The following is a 14037-nucleotide window of genomic DNA, read 5'->3' as shown; positions in this document are numbered from 1 at the left end:
AGTGCTTAATAAATGCCATCATTAAGTGCTCAGTACAGTGCTCTGCACACTCTAAGCACTCAGTAAGTACCAGTGATTGATCGATTAATTAGGTAAGCTTTCCAGATTGCCTGTGGAATTGGAGCTGTTGCTGTTATAAATCTTCAGGAGACCTGGTACCTGCCCGATGGGGCCCAGGACCATGGTTTCCAGCTGAGACCGTCCTCCCTCTTCAGATTTCCTCTCTCTGAGCAAGGAAAGAAAGCTGGGAATGGGAACTCCTTCAGTGTGTTTCTGAAGAAGCTTCTCCTTCAAGGAAACACCATTCCCTTGGACCCAGGGTAAGGTTGGGGTGCATAACCACCCTCTCCCCTCCCTGTCTGAACAGATGGCATCATCACACTTCATATCCTCAGCTTGCAGGTCGTCTGCTAGTGCCCACTTTCCCCCTTCTGTTTCTGGTCAGGTAAGAAGGTTGGGGAAAGGGGATTCTTCCACTCTTCCCTCTTTCTCACTTCCCACCCTACCATTTTGAGTTTCCCCTCTCTCTCTTTTTATAGTATTTGTTAAGCGCTTACTAGGTGCTGGGCACTGTACAAAGTGCTGGGGTAGATACAAGATCATCAGGTTGGACACAGTCCCTGTCCCACATGGGACTCACAGTCTTAACCTCCATTTTGCAGATGAGGTAACTGAGGCCCAAAGAAGTGAACTCACTTGTCCAATGTCACGCAGCAGACAAGTCACAGTAAGAGCTCAATACATACGATTGAATAAATGAATGAAAATGGCGGAGCCGGGATTAGAACCCAGGTCCTTCTGACTTTATCTGTTGGAGTCAGGGATCTTCACCCTGTCTCCACCCAGTGTCCCTCTGCCCTCTAGGCAGACTTTTTATATGCAGTGGGCCGAGGGAAGAGGCCCTGGACCGGGAAGCAGCTGTCTTCTTCCTGGGGCCTCTTAGGTTGCCTGCTGGTATCCCAGCTCCCTCCTTTCTGGGGTAGGCTTGTGCTCAGCCCCCTTTCTTCCCCTCTGCCCTTGCCTGCTACTCCTGGGCTGTGGCCAGACTCCCTCCTCCCCACAAACCTTTGGCTGAGTCCACTCTTGGTTTTAGCTCCAGCCTTGTTGGGGAAGGAATCTGCTGCCTATTCCTCCCCATCTCCCCTTCCCCCTCCTCCTTCTTGTCTTCCTCCTCCTCCTCCTCCTATTCCTCCTCCTTCCCCCTCCTCCCTCTTCTTTTCCTCCTCCTTCCCCCTCCTTCCCCTCTCCTCCCCCTCCTTCTCTTCCTCCTTCTCCTCCCCTTCTTCCCCCTTCTCTTTCTCCGCCATCTCCTCTTCCTCCTCCCTCCTCCTCTCCCTCCTTCCCCTCCTCCCCCTCCTCCTCTCCCTCTCTTCCCCCTCCTCCAGTCCCTCCTCTTGTCATTCATTCAATTGTATTTATTGAGCGCTTACTGTGTGCAGACCACTGTACTAAGCGCTTGGGAAGTACAAGTTGGCAACGTATAGAGACGGTCCCTACCCAACAGCGGGCTCACAGTCTAGGAGGGAGAGACAGACAACCAAACAAAACATATTAACAAAATAAAATAAATAGAATAGTAAATATGTACAAGTAAAATAGAGTAATAAATATGTACAAACATGTATACACGTGCTGTGGGGAGGGGAAAGAGGTCGGGCTAGCTTTCCTACCTACCTAAGCTAGGGGTTAGCTTTCCTGTAGTCTTTCAGAACCTCTGGAAAACTAAAATGAAATTCCTTTATGTGCTTTATATGGTAATGATAAATCAATCAATCAATTAATCAGTCGTATTTATTGAGCGCTTACTGTGTGCAAAGCACTGTACTAAGTGCTTGGGAAGTACAAGTTGGCAACATATAGAGACAGTCCCTACCCAACAGTGGGCTCACAGTCTAAAAGGGGGAGACAGAGAACAAAACCAAACATACTAACAAAATAAAATAAATAGAATAGATGTGTACAAGTAAAATAAATAAATAAATAGAGTAATAAATATGTACAAACATATATACATATATGCAGGTGCTGTGGGGAAGGGAAGGAGGTAAGATGGGGGGATGGAGAGGGGGACGAGGGGGAGAGGAAGGAAGGGGCTCAGTCTGGGAAGGCCTCCTGGAGGAGGTGAGCTCTCAGTAGGGCCTTGAAGGGAGGAAGAGAGCTAGCTTGGCGGATGGGCAGAGGGAGGGCATTCCAGGCCCGGGGGATGACGTGGGCCGGGGGTCGATGGCGGGACAGGCGAGAACAAGGTACGGTGAGGAGATTAGCGGCAGAAGAGCGGAGGGTGCGGGGTGGGCTGTAGTAGAAGGAGAGAAGGGAGGTGAGGTAGGAGGGGGCGAGGTGATGGAGAGCCTCGAAGCCCAGGGTGAGGAGTTTCTGCCTGATGCCTGATAAATGACACTAAATTATCATTTAACCTTTATTATAGTAATTCAAAGCATTCATCACAATATTAAATAAATGAAGAGTTGTAATATGATTATGAGTCTTTGTAGAAAGCTGCCAAAGAAGAAGCTTATTTTACTTTGCTGAAGAAGCTTGACTAGTGGCAGTTTTTCAACTTTTGGTGAAATTTCAAATATCAATTATTTAATTGATTAGTGAAGAATATATCCAAATTGAAAGTGGGGGTGGGGAGGGGGAGGAGGGGGAGAGGAAGGAGGGGGCTCAGTCTGGGAAGGCCTCCTGTCAACCCCTGGTTTAGCAAGCAGAAACATGTTCCTGGCTTTTAGTTTCTGGCAGAGCCTCCCAGCAAGGCTGACAGTGGCCAATTTGGACTGCAAGCATTGCTGGCAGAAGCCATTCTGTGCTATTGCTTCCCTCATAGTGGTTGGTGGGGAGTGTGAACCTGACCAGCAAATGCACACCGTCCCCTCCCTTCTCCCCTCTCTCCTCTCCCACTGAGAGAGCCTAGTCTCAAGTGCTTAAATGAATAGAGGCTTTTCTTTTTCTCCAGAGCAGAGGGAAAAGCAGTCATTTTCCTACCCTTCCTACTTTGTAGCATCAAAGCAGGTCTGGGATTGGAAGCTCCTGTGGGGGAAAAATCTCTCTCCCTGATAAGACTGGGGATGGATCTTGGGGTCCAGGGTCCTTAAGAGGAGAATCTCCAGGGAAGAGGTCTCACTCTTGCTTCTCCTTTGAAATCAACAGTGTGTGATAGGGTGGTGGGCTTATAGAGGGCAAAACCTCTTTTTCCATTGGCTTCGCCCCCCAACCCCGACACCTAGCTGCCTACTCACCTGACCTAGGGGCTAGCCTCTCACTGCTCCGGTGGCTCACCACCTCGTGCCCTGATGCCAGGGCTTCAACTGCCAAATCTACAGCCCACATATGCCTGCTTTGTGGATCAAGGCTTTCCTGTGATCAGATGGATCAGTGTAAACACTGCACGGTCTTCGCCATTCTACTGGATCCTATTATGCCTTTGGATTCTGTGGAAACACTCTATGCCTGTGGGAGCTCTGGACACGCTAAGCTCCTGGGATGGCCTCAGCTCCAGCTGACTCCTCTCTGGGTCTTCTGCCCCTACCTACAGCCTCTACCGACCCTGTTCCAATGGAGGTGCCCCATAAGGGGCACCTCCGTACAAAGCCTGGCGCTTCTGTTCTGAAGTCACCCCTTTCCTGCCGGAAATAATTTCCACAGTCATCCCATAGCAGGTTCTTGCTACCCCACTGCTACGGCTTTATTTTTCCATTGTTCCAGAAGCCATATGTGTTCACCAGAGGCTGCCATGTTCCTTGAGTCCTTGCATCACAGGAAAAATGGAAGGGAGATCCCATCTTACAGGATTTCATATTGCTTACCTCTCCAGTTCATCACTTGGTAGGGAGTAAAGGAGTCTCCTCTTATGTGTGGACCTGTCAGTGGCAGAGGAACAGACATCTGAAATTGGCTAGCTGTGTGGAGATGAATCGGATGTCAAGGAGGGCAACTATCACATGATTCCCCCAGGCGTGGTTTTGCCATCGTCGGAGACAGAATGCTTGGCTGGATGGACCACTGGTCTCACTCTTAGGCTAAGAAGAGCTCTCAAGAAGATGCTTATCCCATAGTTCCTTGCGGGCAGGGAATGTGTCTAACAACTGTATTGTATTATGTTTTCCCAAGTGCTTAGTACAGTGCTCTGCACACAGTGAGCACTCAGTAAATACCATTGATTGATTGATTGACTGTTCACTCCTATCTCAGCATTGGATCCCATGTTCAGAGTTCTAAACTGGTCCATCGACTATGTGCCACCTTGTCAGCATAGCTACCAGAATGTCCAGCTATCTGCCTGGTCTACTTCATCCAGAACCAGAGATGATTGTGGGCCAAAGTTCAAAAACAGCTCTCCGCTCAAGCACTGAAGACAGGCTGAACTTGGGGTCCCTATAAATCCAGGGTCTAAGGGTTTTTATCGTCCTCGCCTCGTGAGATGCTATGCTCTGGCTGCATCTAACTGACCTCTCCGCTAGGACACAGTCCTCCATCAGAGACACGGTGTTTGATGAGGAACAACCAGCCAGAGAGTCCCTGCCATGAAAGGGACACTGGCCACCGCCTGAAGGCAAGTGGGAGCCCTGCTGGAGAAAAGAGCTCTCAAGTTGGTCCCCTGAAATAAAGGGGCCAGCCCTTCAACTCCCTCCTCTTCCTTGTGCCCCAAATGTCGGGGGGCATAAGACCCTTCCTGGACCTCAGCAAGATTGATCCTTCAGGGAAGAAAGATTCAAGATAGTCTTTGAAGAGAAAATCTTCACTTCCATACCAACTGTCTAAGCACCCCGGACCTCGACAGCATGTACCTCTACTTCTCAATGTGCCCATTCCACTAAAAACACCTCAGAACCTAGGTGAGTTGCCACCATTTCCCATTCAGGGCCCTACAGTTTGGGTCTGCCTTGACCCCATGGTGATTTTTGAAAGGCTTGATGGTTCTGGGAGTCTGCCACAGAAAAAAGGGAATCATGTGTTTCCCATACCTAGGTGACAGGCTCATCAAGAGTCAAATGTGTCTACAAACTGTGTGTATTGTATTTTCCCAAGTGCTTAGTATAGTGCTCTGCCCACAGTAAACGCTCAATACATGCCATTGATTGATTGATCGACTAAAATGATCAGCTCGGTGGGGGGGCCTAGGCATAACCCCGACACTCTGGAATTAACACCTAAATTCCCTCAAAGCCCAACAGCTCAGGCCAAACAATCAATGGTCTTTACCACAGTAAGCACTCAGTAAATACCATTGATCAGGGCCCACCCAATTCAACAGCAGCAAACAAAGCCAAGGGCAACTGGGACCCCATCCCCTCCATCCTGACTTTTACATTTCCATCTTTTTGAGTTAAAAGACAAGAAGCTTTGTGGGCAGAGAATGTGTCTGTTTATTGTTCTGCTGTACTCTCCCAAGTGCTTAGTTCAGTGCTCTGCGCACTGTAAGCGCTCAATAAATACAACTGAATGAGTGAGTGATGCCACACGCGCGCACACACACACACACACGCTCGTGCGCGCCTTCTGGAGTTCAGTAGTGCCACCAGTGAATGGCTCCCAGGCCCTATAAAGAGACCGTGTAGCATAGACCGGTGAAATGGGTGGGGGACGGTGAGAGCTGTTCTGGTACTCCGTGCAGCTCGGTGAGGGTCGTAGGAGCCCCACAGGTTCTGGCATTGGATCCTGCCGATGGAAAGAGCTGGGGAGTGAGAGCATGCTCTCCGTGCCCTTCCTGGACCTTTTGTTCAAACTCATGTCTTCCGGGGGAGCCTTTCTTCACCATTTTAGGAGACCCAAAGACCACAAGGAATTAATTCCTACTCTGTAGGGCTGCCACAGCCCTTATGTAAGTATTCTTTTACTCTATGTCTCCTATCCATAATTTATTTTCATGTCTGTCTCCCCCTGTAGACTTCCAGCTCCTTTTGATTGGCATTTATTGAGTACTTACTCTGTGCAGAGCACTGTACTATGCACCTGGGAGTGGACAATGCAACAGAGTTTTGGGTGGGGATTGCATCTTCCAATTTGGGTGCATTGTACTTTCCTGAGCACTTAGTACAGTGCTCTGTACACAGTAAGCATTCAGTAAATACCATTGATTGATTACTGACATACATATTGTAAAAGTCACCCATGCTGAGCCCAGTGCTCAAATGAGGGATGAAAAACATCTCCTTTGAAACAGTTCACACCATAGTGGCCACACCAACACTTGTTTGCTGGTGCGGCATTCCAAATGGTTCTACCTTACTTTCATCTCTGGGCATAGTTAACAGGGTGTGGATCGGGAATTTATGGGGCACTCCTTGCCCATTGGTGACTTTTCAATAAAAGGAAGCCACAAAGAGAGTGTGATACAAGGCTGGAAAGTATACATGCAGATTAGTGGGAACTCAGTTGCATGAATTTGTGCTGGAAAGCTTTTCTAGATCGGGAAATAAAACTCCCACATTCCTGTCCAAAAGCATAGAAACATTCCCGTCCTTGGAGGAAGGTCCTTATTTCATAACAGCTGAGGAGTAGAATAATGGACCTAAGATGGGCAGTGTGTGAGGAGAAAGTGCTTTTATTTAAAAAAAATCTATGTATTCCAGTACAGTAATAATGGTCACTAAGCCGTCATTCATAATGGGGAGGCATGATAATAATTAAGGTATTTGTTAAGCATTTACTGTGTGCCAAGCACTGTTCTAATCAGTGGGGTAGATACAAGGTAATCAGGTTGGACACAGTCCCTGTCTCACATGAGGCTCTCAGTCTCAATCCCCATTTTCCAGGTGAGGTAACTGAGGCCCAGAGAAGTGAAATGACTTGCCCAAGGTCAAACAGCAGACAAGTGGGGAAACCTGGATTAGAACCCATGATTCCCAAGCCTGTGCTCTTGCCACGAGGCCTTGCTGCTTCCCAGTATGGCATAAAATTATGGGGGGAGTAAGCAGTATGGTAAAGTTGGATAGAGGAAAACTCTGGTGCCAATCTGTAGAGAAAGGCTAAGAACTGGAGGAAAGTAAAAGATCGTATTACGTTCCATTTATCATCCTGCTTCAAGGGAAAAGGCTGCATCAATGCTGAGTGGTATCTTAATTGTTCTCGGTGTGTGCTCTTCCCAACAGGCCATATCAGCACGGTGCAGACATGTTGGCAGCAATTTCTAAGGTGCTGAATGAGTGTACTAAGCTTGATCAGTCTACACCAGCAGCCTTGGTGTTACAAGGTCTTCATGCACTCTGTCAAGCTGAGGTAAGCTTAATATGGCAGAATTTGGTGAAAATATGTGGAGAGATTGTTACTCGGGTAACTGATAGGATAAGCAGAGCTCACTCACATCATTCATTTACATTATGTGTTGATTATCCAGAATAGAGTGTCTCCGTCCGGAAAATTAGCTGATACTTATGAATACAGGGCTGAATGAAAATCAGGCTGGGCATAAAAAACTCCAACTAAACGAACAAGCAGGTATTGGGTCCCAAAACATCTTTTAGTTTCTCTTGGTTTTTGATTGTCATGTGTTTTTATAGGAGTATTCAGAACATGGTTGCCTCTTGCAGTTCAGACAGCTCTTTTGGGAGCAGTGGGGAAGGATGACATAGTGAAGCCTTATTAATAGAGGCAAAGGAGGAGGGAATGCGGTCTGAATTGTTGAAAAAAATGTGTATCAGTCAGTGATACTTATTGTGTGCTTATGTACAGAACACTGTATTAAGTGCTTGGGAAAGTATAATTTGGTAGACACAGTCCCTGCCCACATACGTGTACAGTTTTTTATTTATGTGTGTATATTAATGTATGTCTCCCCCTCTAGATTGTGAGCTCATTGTGGACAGAGAATGTGTCTGTTTATTGTTATATTGTATTCTCCCAAGTGCTTAGTACAGTGTTTTGCACACAGTAAGCCCTCAAGAAATATGATTGAATGAATGAATGCAGTCTAGAGGGTTTAAGAGGTACTTTAAGAAATATAGTGCTCACAGTACCTTGCCTCGACTTCTTGAATTTCTGAATTTCCGTGGCTGTATCTTTCCCTATGTGTGGGCCCTCCTCCTACCTGTCAGATTGTTAGCGTCCTAGGTGGAAGGGACTTTTTCTGACTTATTATCATTGAACCTTTCCCAGTGCTTAGCACAGTGCTGTGCACTACATATGTAACAAATCTCAAAAATGTTAGTAATAAGGTCCAAGTCAAATATTGAATTAGCAAATCTAAACCTCTGTCTCCGGAAATAATCCCCATAACTCATTGCTTCAAGGGTGCTTATCAGTTTTCACTGGCTTCCCTTTTTCCTTTCAGTGGAGTTTCAATATTTTATCAAATCTGTTCTCCACCCTGCCCATTTCTATGCGTCTTCTCAGTCCTACTTTATTCACTCTAGTCAAATATTTTTTCCTTTTTTTCCATACTTTCTCTAACATTTGCTTCTTTGCCTTGTTCCATATGCAGCAGCCTACCTCCATAGCCTCCTGTCAAGCTGCCTCCCTTTCCCTCCTTCAATTTTGTCAAAGCTCATATCTTCCAGGAAGCCTTTCTTTACCTTCTTAGGAGACCCAAAAACCAATCAATCAATCTATCAATCATATTTATTGAGTGCTTACTATGCGCAGAGCACTGTACTGAGCTTTTGGGAGAGTGCATTGCAACAGATTTAACAGACTCGTTCCCTGCCCATAATGAGCTCACAGTCTAGAGGGGGAGATAGACATTAATATGAATGAATAAGTAATGGATAATCTATAATTTAAAGATATGATGATTATGATATTTGTTAAGCATTTACTATGTGCCAAGCACTGTTCTAAGCACTGGAGCACTGTTCTAAGTGCTGTGCTGTGGGGTTGGGGGTGAAGCAAATAGTGAATGTCCAGTGGTCACAGGTCGAAGCGCCTAGATGACACAGAAGGGAGAGCGAGTCGGGGAAAAGAGGACTTAATCCAGGAAGGCCTCTTGGAGGAGATGTGACCTTAGTAATGCTTTGAAGGTGGAGAGAGTTGTGGTCTGGCAGATAGGGAAGGGGAGGGAGTTTCAGGCTGGGGGAGGACATGGGAAAGGGATCGGTGGTGAGATAGACGAGATCGGGACACAGTGAGCAAGCTGACACTAGAGGAGTAGAGTGTGCAGGCTGGGCTGTAGTAGGAGAACAGAAATTAATTCACACTGTATATATTGCTGCCATTAACTCTGTATTGATACACTTCTTTAAGTCATGCACTTCTGGGTTTTCTGTCTATCCAGTCCATATCGCAAACCCACTTGTAAGGATTAGAAGCTAAATGTTTGTTTGCTTGCTTTGGCTTACGATGCTCAAGGCTGAGCACTAAGCGGTGGAAAAAGTTACAAATTTTTATTCATTCACCTCTTCACCAATGAGGAGCAAGGCTTGGAGCCACGGTAGTAGGCGATGGATTTACTGATCTAGATTGCAGCTCACAAAAGCTTTATTTTTATTTTGTATTTTGATCGTAACTACTGCTGAAGTGGAAATGCACCAAACTTTGGAATTAAAAGTAACTTCTTTGAAAACAAGCACAGTAAACTGTCAGGTGTGGACTAGTGGAAAGAGCACCAAACTGGGAATGAGGAAACCTGGGTTCTAATCCTGACTCTTCCACTTGCCAGCTTTGTGACTTTGGGCAAGTCCCTTATGTGCTCTGTGTCTGTTTCCTCATCTGTAAAAATGGGACAAAAATAGCTGTTCTCCTGCCCAATTAGACTGTGAGCCCCCTGTGGACACTTATACAGCTATAAATGAATCCCAGCTGCAAAAGTGAGTTCTTTGTATATGGTTAAAGTATACATTAAGCACTATAGTTAAGATTCTATCTGAGAAGTTCAGAAATCTGTTCACTTTTGTATGAACCCAAGGTGGTTATTTCTTTCAGGGAGCACATACTTTATTTGATAACGTTTTAGTCTACATTTTGATGTGTCTGGGTTGATTTAAATAAAGTGTAGCTAATTGTATGGTGACCAGCAAGTGAAGGACAGTCTCATTGTTTTTTCCCAACCCTTTTCTGGAAATTAGCACCTCTTTATCTTTTCCTTGCTCTTCTCTTCTGCACATTCACTGATCTCTGACCATTAGTAAGCTCAGCAACATATAATAATATCCTAAAGCTACAAAATGAAAACTGTGATATCCAGTTACATTGATCGAGTATGCCTTTCAATAGAAATTCATTTTTGCAGTTATTTCCTATTAAAGTTAGATTTTTGCAGCATTACAATTTTTGGTATCATTCATACTTGAGAACCCATTGCTCATTATGGGCAGGGAGCATGTCTACTAATTCTGTTGTACTCTCCCAAGCTCTTAGTATAGTGCTTAGCTTAGAACAGTGCTTGGCACATAGTAAGCGCTTAACAAATACCATCATTATTATTATAGTGCTCTGCACATAGTAAGCGCTTAGTAAATACCATTGATGGATGGAAGAAAGTTGCTTGACATTCAGAGATGGGGGAATAGTATATTTATTGAGGACTGCTGATTCTGAGTATAAACAGTTTACAAATTAGTTTAGGATTTCATTTTGACTTTATTTTCACTTCATGGAGCTTTGATGGAGAAAAAAGTGAATTGGCTGAAATTCCAAATGCAATTTTCCTAACTTCTGAAAGCAGAAGATCCATAGCCCAACCACTATTATATTCCTGTCAAATTCTTCTCTCCTTCTGACTTAGTTTCCCATCCTTATTTTCATGACCCATTTTCTTATCTCCTTCCCTGATTCAGTTATACATGAAATAGTAAGAGAGTTGGTTAGATTTAATTTCTCAAGTGAGGAATGGAGCCCTGAAGTTTAAGCTCCATCCTTGATCATAGCACAAGCTGTCCGTAAATGAAATACACCAGGAGTCCTCTTTCTAAATTCTTCTCCCAAGACTGTTTACCAAAGTTTTAAACACTGAAGCTCACTTCCGAGCTTCTTCCCATGTAACTTTTCTCTACATACAACATCTGTATTTTTAGACGTAATCTAATAGCCCTTACTCGTCAGTGATTTCTCATGCATACTAATTTCTTCCTAGTCATTGAGAAATGTATAAAGGCTTGATCCACAGTAAACGTTTCAATCAGAATTTAAAAATAAGTTAAAATGGTTCACAACAATTTCATTTCACAGAGCTTGGCCTTTTTTCTGTTTTTCAAAGTCATCAAAGCTCAACTAACCGAATAATAATAATAATAATGATAGTATTTGTTAAGCGCTTACTATGTGCCAGGCACTTTACTAAGTGCTGGGGTGGCTACAAGCAAATGGAGTTGGACACAGTCCCTGTCTCATATGGGGCTCACAGTCTCTTTCCCCATTTTACAGATGAGGTAACTGAGGCCCAGAGAAGGAAGTGACTTGCCCAAGGTGACACAGCAGACAAGTGTCAGAGCCATAATTAGAACCACGACCTTCAGACTCCTGGGCCCGTGCTCTATCCACTATGCTGCGCTGCTTTCTTGTGCTATTGTTTGTTTCTAAATATTGCTTGTGCCAGTTCTGATTTCTGCTTCCAGGTGGTTTCATCAGTTATTCTCACTGAAGATCAGATGCCCAGGGTGCCTTTTCCAGGATTTTTCGATTGGCAGCCTTTTTGCCAAACACAGATTAGCCAGCGTGGAGAACTGGGAGAGTGACCATAAGCTTCTTGAGGGCAGGGATCAATGTCTACCCTCTCAGTCAATCAATTCATCAGTGTCACTGATTGATTGAGTGGGGTAGAAAAAGGAATAGGAGTACTACAACGTTCTGCTGCTCCTAGGGAAAAATAAAGTGAGTTCTCCTTGCAAAATTGCCACCCTGGCAAAAATATCCATGAATTTGCCTCATCTCTAAACTACCGAAAGCTTGGGCACCTCCCCCACCCCACCACCCAACCCCAGTTTTGCCCTTGTCCGAACAGTTAAGGGAATAGATTCTCCTCTCTGGTGATTAACTGCCGTGACCCTGTTGGGAACTTTGAAGCCATTTAGTCACCTGTAGCACACTTCACTATTAGATTAGTAATGATGATGATGACAAATGGTAATGATACCCACCGCCTTGAGCTGGGTTCCCTTCCTCCCCTGGAGATTGGGAAACTTGGTTTACTTGCCGTTTTATTCCTCCAACAAATGGCTTTAAACCCATTTCTTTGGCCTGCAAGAGCCATTGCATTTCTGAAAGGAAACTCTTTCGCAGGGGGGGTCTTAGAGATAAATTAATTATGCGACTGCTCATGCTTTAGGGTGGGAAGGGGCTTTCATTCTAAACAAACATCGCATACCAGAAAAACCCCTGCTCTCAGAAGATGAAAACCAGCATGCTCACAAAGAGAACCTTCCCTAAAAGCTTGCAAGTAGAATGGCTAGAGTCATAATCTGTCTATGTCACTTGATCAGCTGGGATTCTGAAGTGGCAAAAATTAATAGGCATCATGGCATGGTGAAGCAAAGCTGTTTCATCTTTCTCAGTTCCAAGAGGGTGCTGTATTTTAAAAGAACAGTAGTGTACAATTGAGGACTAGGTTTTGAGATGAAGGGCATTTACTGGAAATTCCTGACAGGCCAAAAGAGGTCATCCCGGGCCATCTGTGACAGAGTTAAGTGGTTTCCCCGGAAATGTTCTCGGCCAAGGTTGTTTTTGATATTTTAACCTTTTAAGAGTAATAATAATAATAATTGTGGTATTTGTTAAGCGCTTACTCTTTGCCAGGCATTGCACTAAGCATGAGATGAATACAAGCATATCAGGTTGGACACAGTCACTGTCCTGCGTGGGGCTCCTAGTCTCAATCCCCATTTTCCAGATGAGGTTACTGAGGCACAGAGACGTTATGTAACTTGCCCAGGGTCGCATAGCAGGCAAGTGGTGGAGCCGGGATCAGTGCCTACGACCTTCTGATTCCCAGGCCCATGCTCTATCCACTCCAGCATGCTGCTTCTCAATGCTTTTACTTTGTAAATGGAAGGGAAATGGTGTCTTTCCCCATCGCTTCTCATCCTTTCTGGTTCTTTCATTACACGCAAGATGTTGGGGATTTCTCAATGGCACGGCTGCTTCTGTGTTAGGAAGCTTTCTGTAATAATAATAATAATGATGGCATTTATTAAGCACTTACTATGTGCAAAGCACTGTTCTAAGCGCTGGGGAGGTTACAAGGTGATCAGGTTGTCCCACGGGGGGGTGCTCACAGTCTTAATCCCCATTTGACAGATGAGGTAACTGAGGCGTGGAGAAATGAAGTGACTTGCCCAAAGTCACACAGCTGACAAGCGGCGGAGCCGGGATTTGAACCCATGACCTCTGACTCCAAGGCCCGTGCTCTTTCCACTGAGCCACACTGCTTCTCTTGTCTGGGTAACTCTGCCAATCGACAGTCTAGATTTTGTTGGGGAAAGTTAGAACATGAGCCTGGGAGTCGGAAAGACTCCATCACATGTCTGCCGTGTGACCTTGGGCAAGCCACTTAATTTCTCTGGGCCTCAGTTCCCTCATCTGTAAAATGGAGGTTAAGAGTGTGAGCCCTATGTGGGACATGTACTGTGTCCCAACTGATTAACTTATATCTACCCCAGTGCTTAGAACAGTGCTTGGCATATAGTGCTTAGAAGTACCATAGTTATTATTATTACTAGAAATCGATGAATTATTGAAAGGTAGTTTTGTACCAGTTGGGTACAGTAAGTTTTCTTTCATAGATCAGTTCTTCTGTATTTATAATATGCAAGAAATGGTTTTTGTGATTTTTAAGAGCAGAGCTTATTTGTGTTGCCTTGTAGAGCCATTAGATGTGTTTTACTTATTATTTTTCAACCAGAGGAGTTTGTTCCTTTGCCTTGGTGATTGGGGTATTTGTAGATGAGACCCGTTTTCATTTCTGAGTGCTCCTGCTGGCAGGCAGTTTTTTTTTAAAAAACCTACAAATCTGTTTTCATGCTAGCCATTTTTTGTATGCACCGCAAAGATTTTTTTCTCTTGAACTTGCACCTCTTTCATATTTTTAACTTTAAATGGAAAGCAGGAACCTATCCTGGATTAAATATGAGAAGTTCTTCCTCCCTGAATTCCATGAGTGTCTCTCATAGTAAA

At 44.8% G+C, this 14037-nt stretch overlaps 1 protein-coding gene across 2 annotated transcripts in view; it reads left to right on the top strand.

Annotated features, from left to right (window-relative positions):
* Nucleotides 1-14037, top strand: part of FOCAD (focadhesin) — a 197111-nt gene that overhangs the window by 85186 nt on the left and 97888 nt on the right. For both annotated transcript variants that reach the window (XM_038770570.1, XM_038770571.1), the window contains exon 15: nt 7089-7215. In XM_038770570.1, the coding sequence (XP_038626498.1) occupies nt 7089-7215 (127 nt within the window). The remainder of the gene's footprint in view (nt 1-7088; nt 7216-14037) is intronic.

This window comes from Tachyglossus aculeatus, chromosome X2 (genome assembly GCF_015852505.1).
Source record: "Tachyglossus aculeatus isolate mTacAcu1 chromosome X2, mTacAcu1.pri, whole genome shotgun sequence".
NCBI lineage: Eukaryota > Metazoa > Chordata > Mammalia > Monotremata > Tachyglossidae > Tachyglossus > Tachyglossus aculeatus.
This window is presented reverse-complemented; position numbering and strand designations above follow the sequence as displayed.